The sequence below is a fragment of the Mobula hypostoma genome, chromosome 2 (assembly GCF_963921235.1).
Source record: "Mobula hypostoma chromosome 2, sMobHyp1.1, whole genome shotgun sequence".
Taxonomy (NCBI): Eukaryota; Metazoa; Chordata; class Chondrichthyes; order Myliobatiformes; family Myliobatidae; genus Mobula; species Mobula hypostoma.
The window spans coordinates 72723756-72743222 of NC_086098.1; the positions used below are offsets into that span (position 1 = coordinate 72723756).

The 19467-nt window shown below is 39.5% G+C and overlaps 2 protein-coding genes across 4 annotated transcripts in view; one reads left to right on the forward strand and one right to left on the reverse strand.

The window, feature by feature from the left end:
• The window catches only part of fbxo25 (F-box protein 25), a 76119-nt gene extending 69662 nt beyond the window's left edge, over window positions 1-6457 (forward strand). The window contains exons 9-10 of one of the 2 annotated variants that reach the window (XM_063038639.1): window positions 4521-4547; window positions 5815-6457. In XM_063038639.1, the coding sequence (XP_062894709.1) occupies window positions 4521-4547; window positions 5815-5904 (117 nt within the window). In that variant the 3' untranslated portion in view covers window positions 5905-6457. The remainder of the gene's footprint in view (window positions 1-4520; window positions 4548-5814) is intronic. The other variant, XM_063038641.1, reaches the window with a different exon arrangement.
• A 2037-nt stretch (window positions 6458-8494) lies between these two features.
• Window positions 8495-19467, reverse strand: part of LOC134340989 (testis development-related protein-like) — an 85798-nt gene continuing 74825 nt past the window's right edge. For both annotated transcript variants that reach the window (XM_063038655.1, XM_063038660.1), the window contains exon 4: window positions 8495-11405. In XM_063038655.1, coding sequence (XP_062894725.1) covers window positions 11069-11405 — 337 coding nt within the window. In that variant the 3' untranslated portion in view covers window positions 8495-11068. The remainder of the gene's footprint in view (window positions 11406-19467) is intronic.

Here is a 19467-nt window from a genome sequence, read left to right on the forward strand (position 1 = left end):
GTGATGGAAAAAAAATCCCCTACTAAGCAAGAAAAGTGGGGAAAAAAGAAAAATCCCATTAGATGTTCAACCCTAGAGCCATGCGTCATACATAAAGCTTCTGAAGATGAACATCAAACCGCCAGCAAAAAAAAAGTACCAAAAATTTACAGTTAGATCGTGGAGAATCCATCAATTAACTCAAATGATAATAACGAGCAAATGAACCCCATCTTTTCTCAAAATCAAACATAGGTTCAAAGGTTCGACTTCTAATTTTCTCCAAACTAGGACATAGCATCACTTGAGAGAACCATCGTGATAAAGTGGGAGCCGTTGTATTCTTCCACTTCAACAAAATGGCCCTCTTAGCTATCAATGTAACAAATACCAATAACATGTTCGTCAGGCACAGAGATACCATGGATATTTTGAAAAATTATTCCAAAAGCACAGTTAATTTGTTAGGTTGTAAATTAATTTTAAGTGCTTTAGAAATTGTCGAAAACGTGTGTGTCAGTGTAGCTGACAGTGTAGCTGTCTCAGTTTTACATCTATCACAATAACTATCAACATTAGGGAATATTTTACACAATCTCTCCTTTGTCAAATGGTAACAATATACAATTTTAAATTGAATCAGTGAATGACTAGCACAGATCGAAGAAGAGTTAACCAGTTTCAGAATCCGCATCCTGCACCTTCCAAATTGCTCCCAGAAGCTCTGGTAATTACTGTTTGGCCATCATCCCTGTCCTCTTCCAATCAACTTTGGCCAGCTCCTCCTTTATCCTCTCTAATACCCTTCACTCCTCTGTAACCTGACTTTATCTTCTTCCTCTCAAACTGCAGGATGAATTCTATCATATTATAATCACTTCCTTTTAAGTGTACCTTTACCTTAAGCTCCCTAATCAAATCTGGTTCATTACACAATAACCTTTCCCCTCGTTGGCTCAACTACAAGCTGCTCTAAAAAGCCATTTGATAGGCATTCTACAAATTACCTCTCACCAATCTGACTTTCCCAATCCACCTGCATATTGAAATCACCCTTGACTGTCATGACATTACCATTTTTTTTATGCGTTTTCTATCTCCTTTTCTAATTTGTATCCCACATCCTGGCTATTATTTGGAGACCTGTCTGTAACTCAAATCAGGGCCTTTTTGCCCTTGCATTTTCTTAACTCTGCCCACAAGGACTCTACGTCTCTGGATCCTATGTCACCTCTGTCTAAGGGTTTGATTTCATTTTTTTCCCAACAGAACCATCTCAACTACTCTGTCTATCTGCCTGTCCTTTCAATACATTGTGTATTCCTGGACAGTATGTTCCCAGATATAATCTTCTTTCGGCTACAACACAGTGATGCCCACAGGATCATACCCACCTATCACTAACTGCACTACAAGATCATCTACATACTGTGTGCATTCAAATGTAACACCTTCAGTCCTGCATTCATCACCCTTTTCGATTTTGTCCCAATTTTATACTTCAACTCCGCCCACTGACTACATTTACCCAATCATCTGTCTATCCTTCCTCACAATCTCATTACACACTGCATTTACTTGTATACCGTTGTATTTCAGTGATACAATTTCTCAGCCAGGTCTCCCCAGTTTCTTCTCAAGCCTCCTGCAATGTTCTTCCATATTTACACACAGACCCTGGAGATCTGTCTACTTTCACATCTTTCACTTTATCCCACACATCCACATCCTAGTTTTTTTATGTCTTTCACCATAGAAGTAACGTACTTATTAGCAACACACACAAAAAGTTAGAGGAATTAAGCAAGTCGAGCAGCATTAATGGAGAGAAGTGAATTCAATATTCCAGGTCAAGACCCTTTATCAGGACTCCAAAGGAGAAAGGCAGATGCCAGAATTAAAGGGGAGAGCAAAGGAGCAGGAATTGATGGGTAAATCCATGTGAGACAGGGAAGATGTGGAGTGGGAATGGAAGGAGATACTGGGAGATCATGGGTAGGGGTTTGTGGAAAGAGATCAGAGGAATAAGGGAAAAGAAAGGTGGGGGCATGGAAACAGAGGGAAGTTAGAGAAATAATTGTTGATGCTGTCAGATTGGAGAATACCAGGGCAGAATATGAGGTGTTGTTTCTCAAATCTGTGTCTAGCCTGTATTCGGCAGTACGGACAACCATTGACACACATCAATGTAAGAATGGGAAGTGGGATTTAAATAGCAAGTCTAAGAAGATCACAGTTGCTGCAGCAGGAGTAAAGGTGTTCAGAAAAGTGATCCTCCAATCTGTATCAATACATTGATGTTGCTTTCTGCACCAATGTAGAGCTCATCAATTTCATCAACTTTCACATCTCCACAAACTCAAGTGGTCCATCCCCAACACGTCTTTTCCCTTTCCTGATCTCTTTATCTTCTGACATCTTTTACATACTTCTGATTCCCATGGTAACATTGACTACAGCTCTTTGTACCCTGTCACTTGCAACGATGTTATTCCCTCCTCTCAATTTCTCCACCTCTGCCATAGCTATTCTCATGTTTTCCATTCCACAACCGCTGAGATGTCCTGTTCTTTGCTCAGAAAAGATTTTCCATTCTATTGCTATCAATGAAGCACACCCGTATCTCCTCCATTTTCCACAGGTCTGTGCTCTTCCCATCCCCCCACCCAAAATTACAGGGATAGGGATCCGCTTGTCCTCACCTTCCACCACTGCATCACTCTGCAACTTCTGCCATCTCCATTAGGATCCCATTGCAAGGCAGCTCCAATCTGCTAATTAAATTTGCTGATGACACTACATTGATTGGCCAAGTCTCAAACAATAATGAAGTGGCCTACAGGGAAAAAGTCATCTCTCTGACACAGTGGTGTCAAGAAAACAACCTCTCCCTCAATGTCGCAAAAACAAAAGAGCTGGTTGTGGATTACAGAAGGAATGGAGATGGGCTAACCCCTATTGACATCATTGGATCTGGGGTTGAGAGGGTAAACAGCTTCAAGTTCCTTAGCATCCACATCACCCACAACCTCATGTGGTCTGTACGGAAGAGCTATGTAGTGAAAAAGGCATAACAGTGCCTCTTTCACCTCGGACGGTTGAGGAAGTTTAGTATGGGCCCCCAAATTCTAAGAACTTTCTATAGGGGCACAATTGAGAGCATCCTGACTGGCTGCATCACTGCCTGGTATGGGAACTGTACTTCCCTCAATTGCAGCACTCTGCAGAGAGTGGTGCAGACAGCCCAGTGCATCTGTAGTTGTGAACTTCCCATGATTCAGGACATTTACAAGGACTGGTGTGTAGCCATCCCAACCACAATCTATTCCAGCTGCTACCATCCGGGAAGTGGTACCGCAGCATAAAAGCTAGGACCAGCAGGCTCCGGGACAGCTTCTTCCACCAGGCCATCAGACTGATGAACCTACGCTGACTTGAATGTATTCTATATTACATTAACTGTTCTATTAATTATAAATTGCTATGATTGCACATTTAGATGGAGATGTAACGTAAAGATTTTTACTCATATATTTGAAGGATGTAAGAAATACAGTCAATTCAATTCAATTGCAACTTACCTACTTGTTCCTCCCAACCAATCTGTCTCGAGGCACTTAGCACTGCAACAGTGCCAAGTGTTACATCTGCTCTATTGCCTGCTGCCTCACCATTATTCAGGGCCCCAAACTATTTTTCCATGTTAAGCAGCATTTCAGATGTGATTCAGTTGTGTCCTTATTGCAACCAATTCTCCCAGTTCAAACGTTGACTGGACAGGTGGTCGCTTTAACTTTAGTAAAGCTTTTGACAAATTCCCACATTAGAGACTGTTTCAAATTTCGTGCCAATAAGAAACTGGATCCAAAATCAGCTTGGCAATAGGAGACAGGGTGATGGTAGAAGATCGGTTTTGCAATTCGATATCTGTGACTAGAAGTGTCCCACAAGGATCGGTGCTGGGACAGTGGATGATTACAAACTGATGAGACTATTGAAGTTGACAGAATTTGGCGTTGGTTTCAATATTGTCTTGAAGTTGCAAGCTTGCCTCAGGTCAAAGCTGATGTAATAACACAATCTAACTTCTAGATTTGCATATGTTGTCATATATACTTTTCTGCTTCTGGAGCAAAATGTGAATTGTGAACAGATTTAAAACATTTACTTACATGCCAATGTGATGGTGATGGTCAGTTGCCTTTCTACAAATTAAATAACAATTTGGAATTTAATCTCTGAAATTTTTTTATTGTTCATTTTGTCAGTTAAGGTGTGGAATATTAAATATTTAATTGTCTCTTGGCACAGTACCTTATTTGTTTAGTTAGCTCAATATTCCGTGCAAAATATTACTTTTGACTTGTAACTGTATATTTAGTGTTGTATCTGTAATTTCACAAAGACTTTAAAAGTCCAGTGGAAAGGATCTGGTGAATCTGTTCTTTTAATTTCTTTATTTCTATTTGTTCTTTCCTCCTCATCCCTTTCCCTTTATGCCTGCACCCACCTCCCCTGCTCCTCCTTCCTTGATCTCAAAGGACTACTGCCTTGCTTTACTATTCAAGGTATTTTCAAATATTTGTGTTCTTGAATACCATCTAGTATGTATCTGTCCAATCTCTGCAGGCCAGTCAACTTCTTGATGTCTTAGACTTGTACAAAAAATGATTGTGTACTATTTCTCTTAAAGGTATATAATCTCGTTTGAGAAAATGAAAGCATGCTGCAGTTAGCAATTATAGGTTGAGTACCCCTTATCCACAATTCAAAAATCTGAAAATCTCTAAAATCCAAACTTTTTTTGAGTGCTAACATGATGTCACCAAATGGAAAATTCCACAAGGCGCTGTGAAGGTCCCCAGAAGCTGTCCAGGTATCTGTGCACTATAGACACACACACACACACACAGTTCTGAGAAGTGACCTCACATATGTAATGAACAGAAGTTAATGAAAAATAGAAAAATACATTGCATAAATTGAAAAATGAAGATGTTGATCATGTATCATTCATTAAGAAGTGAACATTTGCCACTTAACAGTACGCTGACCATGAAACAAGCAAAGATCTATCATGATGAATGAAATATTGAAGACAATTGTGAATATTCAACAGGCTAATTGCACAAATTTAAGAAAAAGCATGGCATTAAAATTTTAAAGCATCTGCTGATCACAGAAATCTAGCAGCAGAACAAGTCTACGATGCTGATTGTTTTCAGAGCTTGCATAACGGTCTTAAATTTTTAAAGCACTGCAGATGGAAATCTTAACACCAGAGCAAGTCTGCAATGCTGATTGTTTTTATACCTTACGTAAAACTTAAAAACAACAAATACAAATATGTACATTGTACTGTAACATTTTAAATCAGAGAATAATAATCATAGGTAAAGACTGAAAGCCTGATGTTTATTGTCACAAAGGAGAAGATCTGCAATGCTGTAAATCCAAGCAACACACACAAAGTGCTGCCTGGCCTGTTGAGTTCATCCAGCATTTTGTGTGTGTTGCATTGTTTATTGTTGTTCAATAGGTGATTCAAATATTCTCCTGATGCTGCTGTGCTGCTTTTGTTACCCTGCATACACTACATTTAGTACTGAGTACATGTGTGTAATGAAAAAGTGTAAGCCAAAGACTACTTACTGGCAGCACATAAATTCCAAGTCAGAAATGATGACAATCCCAAGCTATCTCATTATATATTCTAAAATCCAAAAACAAATTCAAAATCCAATACCCCAAGCATTTCAGATAAGGGGTACTCAACCTGTACCTTCATAATGTTAACAGTAAAAGCTAAAACTTCTTCATTATATTTTCCACTAGGATACAGGCCATCCCTGTACAGCCAACAATCCTGAAAGTTGCTGTACACCAGTGTCGCCTCAGCACTTCATAGATCTCTTTAAGTTTTAAGTGGAACTACTGATGCTTTAAGGCTTTTATGTTCGATAGCCTTGATCATTTCTCATACGAGAGCAACCAATTTGCTTCCTTTTCTTCTGCAATATGTTTTTCATTAATTTTTTTAATATCCATATACTACCAAAATTAAATGAAACTAATGTAGGACATTTCCAATATCTGCATGTTTTGATTCCTGATTTGCATTAATAAAGTTAGAATTCATTTTCAACATTTTTGTGCACAATTATCATATTTCAGGCTAAATGTAAAAGCGAAACATTGTTTTAGCTATTTTTAGCAAAAACAAATACATGCTATCATTTTCACCCACAGCACACCTTTTGGATAAAGCATTGGACCCTAAACAGCATTTTTGTATGAATAATATTTTTTTAAGTTGCAGTTGTATGAGTAAAACTGTTCCTGCTTATGATTCATTGTGTATTTAATATATTTTTTAAAAAGTATAATGTAATGAAGTGCATTATTTTGTTATGTCACTCCTGCTGCTTGTAATTTTGCAGATTTTGGTGATCCAAGTACAACATTGTAACACGTTTGAGATGCAAATTAATTTTTAATAAAATCTTTAAATTTATAATATTTTGCACCACTGGTTACGTACTGTCAGAACTCTGCCATGTAGATATTTTGGAAGTGTGAAGTTTTTGATTAGATTGAAGATATTAAGATTGGACTCTTGATCTGCCTTATAAATATTACAGCTCATTACAGGTATTTTAAATCTTTAAATCAAAGTGGTTTCTTCTGTCATAAAAGGCATTAGGGCTGAGATTGATCCTAGCTGAATGCAGATTAGCGACAGCTATTCTTCACCATTAAATATTCCTAATCTTTCTATTAGTTAAACACTACATTCTGGTGTTTTTTTTAAAATTTCTATTGTGGAAATTGCAGCATGGATTAAAATGGTGTGTTAACAGAGCAGTATGCAGACACTTTGTGCAGTCTTCCTATGTGTGGAAGTTCACTAAGGTAACAGTCAAGATGATAAGCTTACAGAAACAGTATGCAGACATAGTGCAGTCACCTAGCCTGAATATGGCCCTTGAAAGTCTAACCCTTATACAAACTTTCTTTTCAAGCCTGTGAACCAAGATCACCAATAATATCAAGGCAAAATAAAGATGTGAACAAACTATTCTTGGGCAACACTTAATTTTAGACAGTTATTTTACTAATTCTCAAGTATTATTGGACTTTAACACAGACTTAATTGCTTATTAACACCCAAAATATGTTATGATTATAAATAGGAAAATATTGGGATTCAGTAGTGCATAAAGTTTCTATTGGGTCAATTGAAATACCTATCCAATTTTCTCACATTTGACAGATTTCCTTCTTATCCTTTCCTATCTACCTAACTGTCCAAATGATTTTCAGATGCTGTGATTAAACTTAGCCAGTTTTTATGGCCAGCACTGGATGACCAAAATGCTTCATTTCAGACTTGTCAGGATTGAATTCCACCTGCTACTGTTCCACCCAAACCTTCAGTTGATCTATGCCCCACTCTATCCTTTGCTATTGTCCTGACCTGACCAATGTGTTTTGTACAGATGTTACATCACATCACAACTGTTGTATTAAAGATGCCCTCTCTGAGTTCACACTCTGCCTGTATTGCACCTGTACCCATTGGAAATATCATATTGAGCTTCTGGGAAGTCAACCTGCATAATGTGATTGGCCTAGATGGAATCTATGGCTGTGTCATCAGATTCAGCATAGACCATCTGTCATGTATATTCACAGATATCTTGGACCTTTCCCTACTCCAATCTGAGGCTGTTACCTACTTTAAGACCGTTTTCATCCTGGAACTTAAGAAAAATGAGATAATACACCTTATTGACTACTTCCTGCTGGCATTAACATCCAACATCATGAAGAGGCTGATCATGACATACATCTACTCCAGCCTCCCAGATAACCTTGACACACTACAATTTACCTACCACTAAAACTGGTCCATGACGGAGAGTATACGCAGGCCATACACTCATACCTGGAACACCTGTACAGATGAAACACCTACATTAGACTACTGTTTATTGATTACAGCCCTGCCCTCAACACCATAATTCCAAACGGTTCTCCAAATTCCTGGACTTGGGACTCAACACCTACCTTTGAAACAGGATCCTTGACTTCCAGGCAATCTGAAGGCAGGTGACAGTACTTCCTCTATTATCATCCTCAACTCTAGTGCCCTGCAAGGTTCTGTCTTCAGCCTCTTCACTATATAGCCAATTCCAGATTTAACTCCATATAGAAGTTCTCAGATAACAACACTGAAGTGGGCCGGAACTCTAACAACAATGACACTAAATTCAGAAAGGAGAGCGCGTATGGGCATGATGTCATAACAACCTTTCCCACAATGTCAGTAAAAGAAGCTGATCATTGATTTTAGAAGGCCTGGCATTACTGGTGCTGTGGTAGAAATGGCTCAGAACTTCAAGTACCTCGGTGTAACTATCAGCAACAATTTTTTCCTGATCCAGCCACATTAACGCCGTGTAAAAGAAAGCAGATAAATGTCTTTACTTCATCAGTTAATTATTTCCAATTAAATGAAAAGCAAAACTTTTGTCTTAACACTTTATTGATGTGAAGCAGCATTGTCTGGCAAATTATACAAAGAAAAGCGAGTTTTAAAGTCAACTCTAAATATTAAAAAAATTATCTGTCACATCACATTGAAATCAAAAGGTTGACTACTGTGCATACAGTACAAAGTAAGAATTCGGTAGTAAAATATGTGAATGGGAAATGCTTATTGGTTTTAAAATACAATTGCAGTATTTAAAAATGTTCTTACTAAACCATTTATCAAGAAAATTCTTCCAAACTTTTAATCTATTAACATGAAGTGCTACCACAGCTTTTGTACAGTTGCATTATCTACATTTGTAAATCATTCACAAATGAACAAGTGAGCTTTCTATACTAGGTAATTTCAGTCTGCAAGGATTAATTAAATACTTTGGCAGCATTTCTGATAATAACAGCAGCCAGCAAAAATAGATCTGTGGTACAAAACAAAATTAATTTTGCAGTAAGCAAATTCACTAAACCAATGATGATCCATTCAGAAATTAGCAATAACTGCTGACATAAAGCTTTTTAAATACAATTGTCTAATCACCCTGAGATGCAATTTAATAAAAGTAATCATGTACTGCTGTATCATTTGACAATCATGTTATTGCTAAATAACAAAACTCTCGTATTTAATTTCTCTTCACTATTGGATGCTGGATTTGGGTTAGAGTTGAAGTATTAACTGTTCCTGTTGCTTAATTGAATTTCCCACAATGGCTGGGTGCTTTTTGTTCCTTCCCAACGTAGAATCATTGTAACTGCTTAATTCTAATTCTAAGAACGTTACTACCAACAAAACAAAAATAACCTTTAAATTGTTTCATCACAAAAGACCAAGCCTTTGATGAATGAAGATAACTTTTGTGAAGGTTACAATTCAAGGTTTAATGTTAAAAGCAGTATGGAAACTTTGAAGTGTACAGAAAGTGCTTCATGAGGCAACTGATTCAAGTTAAATTATACAATCAATATCAATTATTTGATGACTGAAACACCCTGACTACTGGTAATCTGTCAGCTGTTCTTAAGATTGCTTAATAGGTCATCTTAGAACCTTTAACACAAAGTATTATGAAGTAGTGTGAAAGCCAATGGAATCCTTCTGGAGAAAGGAGAATGCAGATGCTGGAATTTGGACCAACACACAAACTGCTGGAGGCACTCAGCAGGACAGACAGCCTGTGTTGGGGAAAAGCAACTCCTTTCCTCCTACCAATGCTGCGCCGCCCAGAGTTCTTACAGCAGATTGCTTATTGCAATACAAACCTACTGCTTGAAAGAGTATGATTTTTTTCCAGCCCCTCCTTTACTGGACAATAATTCCAACAGTTTCATAGGGCGTGGAAACTGATAATATTCCCACTCTTTACAAATGAAGCTGAAGGTCCAGACTTGGACAAGACATAGTCATCTAGCATGGCACTCTCCCAAGAAAACTGCTCAGTAAATTATTGTGCCTACTGTTTTACCAATTGCACTTTAGCTAGTCACTGTTATGATTTAGGTCACCAAATATATTGATACTACACTAAAGAACTTGGATACAACAGCCAAAGTAAACTTTGTGTTTAAAAGGTGAGTAAAGCCAGAGAAGATTCCTGAGAAATTTCTTGAGTAGTCCTTCATTAATTGATTCCCATAGTTAAAAAGCTCATTGAGCAGTTTCACAGTGGGTACTATTACTACGTCAGAGCATGTCACGACAGAATCAGTGATATCAATCCCCCAGTTGATGAATTAAGGCTTACTGAAAACAAAGCTGTTGGATCAGTTTTTGCTGAAAATACTTGGCTTTCTGTGAAATAAAAAAAACATACAAGACATTCAGACAAAAACAACTTCACACAACTTTTATCCAGCGATGGTAAGACACTGGATTCCAAACCAATGCTAACTGTTTAACAGATGTTCAAATTCAGTTCACCAGAATCTTTTTCTCATCATTCAGCATACATGAAGGAGAAGCTGAGCTTTCTTTTTCCACAACTGTAACAGCCCTTGTAATACATGTAATCCAACCACCCATCTTTATTAAGTCAAGAAAAGGGCAAAGGTGAAGAAACTAGTCTATGGTCACTAACAGTAAACACATGCAAAGTAAATCTACTGCCTGTACCTCCTATTCTGTTCCACTGTGGTCTCTAGTACCCAATATGTGCAGTGGAGTAGTAGCCAAAATAAGCATGCATATATACTGATGCTCATAAACAAGTACAGTATACCTAATGTTCAAAAGAATGAGGTATCAATAAATAGTTATATTTAGGCACTCAATAAAGCTGATGACAAGCAGTCACAAATAAAGAATGCTGATGGGACAATTTAAAATGAGCTCATCCAAATGGAAAAGGTGCTAATACATTTATTGAAGAATTGGCACAAAAGAAAGAAGGTTGGCGATTTTAGCTTAGTGCTCAACAGACTTCACATGCATAAAATTACACAGAGGCAAAGAATCCACAGAAAACCCGACAGAAGAACTGAAAATGGTGAGAACTGTGCAACTAATTTTTGGACTATCATTAAAGCAGATAGCGAAGTATCACTCGAGTTCTTCCCAGCAGTCAGTCAGATTTCCTTTGCTGCGTCTTCGGATTCCAGGCAGTTTCCCTGCCGTTATGATTCCCCACCTGGAACCACTCACATTTGTTTCACTCTCCAGGGTGGTATATTTTGAACTGCTGCTACTCTCACTTGCCCAGTCAGACCAGACACAGGAGTCAGTCAAATTGCTATAAGGATTCTCCGTTGTAACTTGTGGTTCCCAAGTTCCTCCTTCTGTGGGACTCTTGCTGGCTGAATTCTGTTTAATTCCCAAGGTGTCCCAGAAACTGGGTTTCTTTTCCATTTTTACATCTTCTTTTACTTTCACAGTTGTCCTGCAGAGATAAAAGGGGCATGAAAAAAATTACTGCATATATTGTTTTCAAATACGTGCATTCATCGGATGTGGGTGATGAGGCCAACCTAATGATATTCATTATTTGGTTCTTAGACTTAACATCACATGGGACAATTAACAATAAATCTATTTTTTTTATTTTACTTTTCACAATTAGTTTTACAGCTAACAAAATAAAAGCATGTGGTTACCCAAAGGTATATGGTTGGGAAAAGGCAATTGACTCCTGATGTGTTAGTTTATTTTAGTTAACATGCTGATTGGTCTGGGATCACTGGATTTTGGAATAACAACAGATACTTGCAAGAAGAACACAGTAAATTACATCATCAACCCCCAACTGACTTTGGCTCAACCACAAAACTTAGCTATAATAGAGTGAAGGAGACTAAAATGATTAGCAGCAACAAACATAAAAAAAAATTCATGAGACTGGGAGTCTAATGTTTTGAGGATGGGAAGCAGAGCTAGACATGAGCTTTAAGAAGGTATCTGGGAAACAGCAAATCTGCAAGGAAAGCAAGGGATGGATAAGGGTTTTTTCCTTGGATTGAAAAGTCAGTCACTAGAGGGCATGGATTTGTACTGAGAACGGGAGATTTATACAGCAAGTTTTGTTTTACAGAGAGTGAGTGGGAGCACACCGTCAGGAGACATGGTGAAAGTAGATGTGATGACAACATTTAAGAGGGATTCAAGGAGACACAGGGATAGAGGGTTATAGATAATATGCAAGCAGATGGGATTAGTATAAACAGGCATCATGATCTGCACAGACATTGTGTACCAAAGGGATTGTTGTTTGTGCTGTACTGTCTAGGTTCTGTATGGACGGGGTGTTGTCTGTGCTGTACTGTCTAGGTTCTGTATGGATGGAGTGTTGTCTGTGCTGTACTGTCTAGGTTCTGTATGGATGGGGTGTTGTCTGTGCTGTACTGTCTAGGTTCTGTAAGGACGGGGTGTTGTCTGTGCTGTACTGTCTAGGTTCTGTATGGACGGGGTGCTGTCCATGTTGTACTGTCTAGGTTCTGTATGGATGGGGTGTTGTCTGTGCTGTACTGTCTAGGTTCTGTAAGGACGGGGTGTTGTCTGTGAGTGTACTGTCTAGGTTCTGTAGGGGGTGGAAGATAAATTTTGCAAACTAGCTTCAGAGTTAAGCGCAGGAGACGTGACATGTAATGAAAGCATTCAGTCAACCATATTATAAAACTGCTTAAACCCTAGGTAGTCAATTACATGGGAATTGGAGGGGGTGCCATTTTCCCCTTATGTTTTAGAGATCTGATGAGTCCCATAGTTTAGTCTGTAGTCTGTGCAAGATGACATATAGTAATAAAATCAGAATCAGATTTATTATCACCGGCATGTGACTTGAACTTAGTAACAGCAGTTCAATGCAATAAATAATATAAAAGAAGAAAAATAATAATAATAATAATAAATAAATCTTATTCAGTATACTTTATACAGTATATATATATTGAATAGATTAAAAATTGTGCAGAAAAACAGAAATACTATATATTAAAAAAAAAGTGAATTAGTGTCCAAGGGTTCAACGTCCATTTAGGAATCGGTTGGCAGAGGGGAAGAAGCTGTTCCTGAATAACCGAGTGTGTGCCTTCAGGCTTCTGTACCTCCAATCTGATGGTAACAGTGAGAAAAGGTCATGCCCTGAGTGCTGGAGGTCCTTAATAATGGACGCTGTCTTTCAGAGACACCTCTCCTTGAAGATGTCCTGGGTACATTGTAGGCTAGTACCCAAAACGGAGCTGACTATATTTACAACCCTCTACAGCTTCTCTTAGTCCTGTGCAGTAGCCCCCCCACCCCCCATACCAGACAGTGATACAGCCTGTCAGAATGCTCGCCATGGTACATCTATAGAAGCTTTTGAGTGTACTTGCTGACATACCAAATCTCTTCAAACTCCCACTTAAGTATAGTCACTGTCTTGCCTTCTTTAATAATTGCATCGATATGTTGAGACCAGATTAGATCCTCAGAGATTTTGACATCCAGGAACTTGAAACTGCTCACTCTCTCCGCTTCTGATCCCTCTGTGAGGATTGGTATGTGCTCCCTCGTCTTACTGTTCCGGAAGTCCACAATCAGCTCTTTCGTCTTTCTGACGTTGAGGGCCAGGTTGCTGCTGTGACACCACTCCACTAGTTGGCATATCTCACTCCTGTACACCCTTCCGTCATCACCTGAGATTCTACCAACAATGGTTATACCGTAAGCAAATTTAAAACAACTGCAGCCTGCACCATTTTTGTTGCCTGTTGTCAGTGATGATGGAGACTAACAGTCTCTCTGAAGAACAACCAGCTGATCGATGTGGCCAATTGCTAATAAATGTACCTAACTTTTAACTGTTTACTCACCAGCTGGAGTCTAACGACTTGAAGTACATCAACAATAGCTCTGAGCACCTCAGACATCAACTATTTGTGCACAACTAAGTTCTTGAGTTGTACATTTGGAATCATCATGTGAGACCAGGTGTTTGACCATCATCATCTTCCTTAGCGTGCAAGAGAGAGAGGGTGATCAAGTCTGGGACAGCTACACCAGCTGTTGCGTAGGAGAGACAGAAAAGGCAAATAGATCCCTTTTACCTCCTGTAGGAATGTAACACCCCTCTTCTATATCTCTTCAACCAAGTTCTCCAGTACGGCAGTATGTCTTCTATTATGATTCTAAGCATCCTGGAATGCAAGTCTGCCAGTACTGTCTACACCATCAGTGCATGTCGATTTCTGAAGCTCACATATATAGTTCACGGAGGAAAAAAAATCACATAGAATTAAAAGCTAAAACTGCAGGCAAACCTAAATTATGATAATCAGGAAAAGAGAGCCAAAAATCACATTCTAACATTGGACTTTCAAATGCCATCTTGTTAGCATGATATATTTTCATCTGTATTACATTGTTTTGCATGGTTAGCAACTGTGAAGAGTTTCAAGTCAGATAGCTTGGGAGCTTCAACATTCTGAAGCTGCTGCAACAAAAATCAGATGACCCATTAGTTCCAAGTTACAAGATTTGCTGAATTATAATGCACTTAATCTCCTAAGGTTTAGTCACGTTACTTAATAGTAATTTTTAAACTACTTTCTATTACCAATTAACTACTTTCGCATACCGTCTGCTCCTATCCTAGTCCCAGACTGTGGCAAAGGTCAGTGAGTTGTCGTCACTGTTTCTGAAAGGCTCATCCAATGAGAAGGCTGACACCTGACTTGGTTCATTGCTGAACACCAGATCAAGTGTTACCCCTTCTGTCTCCTCTAACCTTTCCAGGATATAACAAACAAATTATATCCCAACTAAATCTTTCATACTGAGAAGGTGGCATTCACTAATAGGGAAGCTGAAGTCACTCATGAAACACTGAGATTTATAGATTGGACTATAATTCATATTGGCCTCTTTCAGTTCTATGTTTTATATTGTGTTCGAGCCTATTCTTTCTTGTTGCCAATTGACAGGCTGGGGGTTTGGGTGATCTGTTAGTTTTTGTGCAAGGGAGAGGTTGGGGGTGTTTGGGGTTTGGGAATTTTTGTTTGATTTTCTTTTCATGCAGGGGGCAGGGATTCATGTCTTTCTTTCAACCAATATAGTTTTCTGTATGGCTATCTAGAGAAGAGACAACAAATTTCAGAATTGTATTCTGCATACAATTGATAATAAAATGAACCTTTGACCCTAATTTTGAACCTTAAGAAAGCTGTGAACCTATTCTGTAGCATCCCTGACCCTGGCACCTGGGAGTCTCTGTCCACAAAATCTCCTGTTTGTTCTCTTAACTAATGAATCCTTTATTACTGCGGCTCCCCTTCATCAACACTGCACTCCTCTTCTCCCTTCCCTTCTAAGCCAAAGAGAGACAGAATCAATCTCAAAGACATGGCTGCTGTGACTTTCCTCTGCTAGGTCTTCAGCCCCCACCCCAACATTACACCTGTTAGGAAGGAGGACAGCTACAGGGATACACTGCACTGTCTGTGTATCACTTCTTCTCCTTCTGATGGTCACCATGTTACTTGGGTCCTGCACCTTAGATGCAACTACTTCCCTGTATTTCTTGTCAACCAACCTCACAGCCTCCTGAATGATCCTGAGTATATCCAACTCCGGTTCCCTAGCATGGTCTGTAAGATGTTACAGCTGGGTGCACTTCTTGCAGTTGTACTTGTCAAGGACACTGGAGTTCTCAGTTTTCTCACATCCTGCAAGAGGAGCATTCCACAGACCTGACTGGCATCCCCATTCTCTAACTGTACAATAAGAAAGAAAATTTCTTACCCTGTTCTCTGTCTCTTCTCATAAACGTTTTTAGAGCCAAAGCCTCAAAGCTCCCCACTCTAAGCCTGGTCCATTTCTACAACGGCCACTCCAACAATGGTTGCTCCTCTTAAACCCAACTTCTTTTTATTGGCCCTTGCCAAGTTCCTACCTGCCCAATGACCTCAACCCCTTTGAAAGGTTCTAACAGACCTCACTCACTTTTAAAATCTCACGTTCACTCTCCACAAGCAATGGCTCATGCACCCTCAAACCTGTCAAAAAGTCTTAACAGCCGCTCTTGCTTTTGAAATATCACACTTACTCAGCTGTTTTGGGAAAATGAGCGAGACCCGGCAACAGACCTGGCAATGCATGAACATTTGGGTCTAAACTCTACAACTCATAATGTTTTCAGATAATTATGAGTAAGGATAAAATTGGAACTTGTGAACAGTACTAAATTGGGGGGAAGGAAAATCATGACCGGAAAAGGCAGGTGCTAAAATATATTGATTAGAGCAGCTACTGTCGGGACAAGTCCATGTACGACATGTGGGACTTGTTTATAAAGATCACTTGATTAGAGTTCAGAATCGACAGATATTGGTAAGGAATGAGGACAAAGTCGGTAAGGTAAAGTAACCTAGTATGACCTGTGAGTTCTGAAATTTAGTCAGGAAGAAAAAGGAAATATATGTAAGGCTTACAAAGCTAAAATCAGATTGGGCCCTTATAAAGGTAGTAGGGAAGTGTTTAAGCAGGAAACTAAGGTGAAAGGAGATCTTGAGACATCCTTGGTAAGCAAGGTCAAGGATGAGCGTTTAAAACTTACATTAAGAAAAAAAGGATAACTATATCAATGATCAGTGGTGACAATGTGGTAAACTGATTAAGCACATTTATGGACTGGGGGATAGTGGACAGTGCGGAAGGCCATTCCAGTGGGAAAATGGAACTTAATGTTCTATTCACCCAGGGAGTTATCATCCATGATCCTCACTGGAGTTTACATGCCACCAGCGGCTGACTATAATCAGATGCTTGGGATACTGCATGATGCCGTCACCCAACAAGAAACAGTCCATCCTGACACACTTCAACCAGGCATGTTTGAAGAAAACCCAGCCCAATTACCATCAGCATATAATCTGTAGCACCAGAGGCTCCAATGCACTAGACCACTGTTATATTAACATAAAGGAATGCCTACCATTCTATGCGCTGACCGCATTTTGGGAAATCTGATCACGAGGCTGTCCTTCTGCTAAATGCAAGCAGAAGCTAAAGAGCAAGGCTCCAGAGATTAGGACAGCAAACAGGTAGTCGCTGGAGTCACGTAGAGGCTACGGAATTGCTTCAAGTCAGTGAACTGGGCCATATTCAAGGACTCATCTGTGGATGTGAATGAATACACTATTGTTGTCACAGACTTTATACAAACAGTTGTAAATGAGTTTGTCCCTACAAAATCAGTGAGAGTTTTCCCCAACCATGAGATCGACAATAATGAGTGCATTAAAGGCGACCAAGAAAGTTACAAGAGGTCCAGGTACAATCCCCAGAAAACTATCTCATGGGCGAAGTGGCAACTCTGAACTAAACTTGAATCAACAAAAGATGCTCGACAGCTGTGGCAGAGCTTAAATGCTATCACAAAGTACAATCAACTGACATGGGCGACAGCAGGGTTTCACTTTCAGATGAGCTCAACGCCTTCTACGCTGGCTTTGAACATCAAGACACCGAGGAACTGTCACAAACTCCCACAGGCCCAATGATTCTATGATTTCAGTATCTGAGGCCAGTGTGAGCATTCTTCAGGAAGGTGAACTCAAGAAAAGCATCCGGCCCAAGGAGGATACCTGGCCAAGTATTAAAGACTATGCTGATCAACTGGCTGGAGTGTTCACTGAGATCGTTAACCTCTCGCTTCGGCAGTCTGAGTTTCCCACCTGCTTCATTTATTCTGGTGCCTAAGAAGAATGTGTCAACGTCCTTCAATGACTATTGTACAGTAGTGCTTACGTCCACAGTGATGAAATGTTTTCAGAAGTTAGTGATGAAACATATCAACCCTTGTCTGAGAAGTGACTTGGATCCACTTCAATTTGCCTGCTGTAGCTACAGTTGCATAGCAGACGCCATCTCCTTGACTCTTCACTTAACCCTGGAACATCTGGACAGCAAAGACACATACATCAGAATGCTTATTATTGACTACAGCTCAGCATTCAATACCATCTTCCCCTCAAAACTAATCAGTAAGCTTCAAGACCTTGGCCTCAAGACTGCCTTGTGCAAATAGATGCTTGATTTCCTCATTTGCAGGCCCCAGTCAGTTCAGATTGGCAACATCTCCACAATCTCATCAGCACAGGTGAACCACAAAGCTGTGTGCTCAGCCCTCTGCACTATTCGCTCTACACTTATGACTGTGTGGCTAAGCATAGCAATGCCATATTCAAGTTTGCTGTTGACACCAATGTCAAATCAAAGATGGTGATGAATCAGCATAAAGGAGGGAGATTGAAAATCTGGCTGAGTAGTGCCACAACAACACCTCTTCAGCAAGACTAAGGAGCTGATTATTGACTTCAGGAGGAGGAAATCAGAGGTCCATAAACCAGTCCTCATTGAAGGATCAGAGGTGCAGAGGGTCAGCAACATTAAATTTCTTGGTGTTATCATTTCAGAGGACCTGTCCCGGGCCATCACGCAAGTGTAATTAAGAAAGCATGACAGCACCCCGACTTTCTTAGGAGTTTGCAAAGATTCGGTATGACATCTAAAACTTTGACAAACTTCTATGGATGTGTGCTGGAGAGTATATTGACTGGCTCCATCACACCAGTGCCCTTGAACATAAAATCATACAAAAAGTAGTGGATACTGCCAGTCCATCATGAGTAAAATCCCTCCCACCATCAAGCACATCTACACGAAGCATTGTTGCAGGAATGTACCACCCAGAACATGTATTCTTCTCACTACTGCCACCAGGAAAGTGGTACAGGAGCCTCAGGACACACACCATCAGGTTTAGGAACAGCTAGTACCCCTCAATTATCAGACTCTTGAACCAAAGGGGGTAACTTCACTGAACTTCACTTGCCCCGTCACTGAAATATTCCCACAGGTTATGGATCCACTTTCAAGCACTCTTCATCTCAGATTCTTGATATCTATTGCTTATTTATTATTTCTTTCTTTTTGTATTTGCATGGTTTGTTGTCTTTTGCACACCGGTTGAACACCCCGTTGATGCAGTCTTTCATTAATTCTATTATGTTTATTGAATTTATTGAGTAAGCCTGCACAAAAGTGAATGAACCTCAGGGTTGTACATGATGACATGCATGTACTTCGAAAGTGAATTTACTTTGCATTTGAACCTATCCCAATCTACACCTGCTAAGTCTCTTCTGAAACCATCAAAATTGGCCTTTCTTTAACTTAGAATCACAACCCGAGGACCAGCCCTATCCTTCTCAATAATTATCTTGAAACTTATGGAATTATGTTCACTGGATCCAAAGTGTTGCCCCACATAACTTCTGTCACCTGCCCTTTCTCATTCTCTAACAGCAGATTCAGTATCGTGCTCTCTGAAGTTGCAACCTGCAAACATTAATGGAAACTTCCCTGAACACATTTGACAAACTCCATCCTAGCCAGTCCTTTTGCAGTATGGGAGTCCCAGTCACTATGAGGAAAGTTACATTCACTATCATAACCTTGTTTTT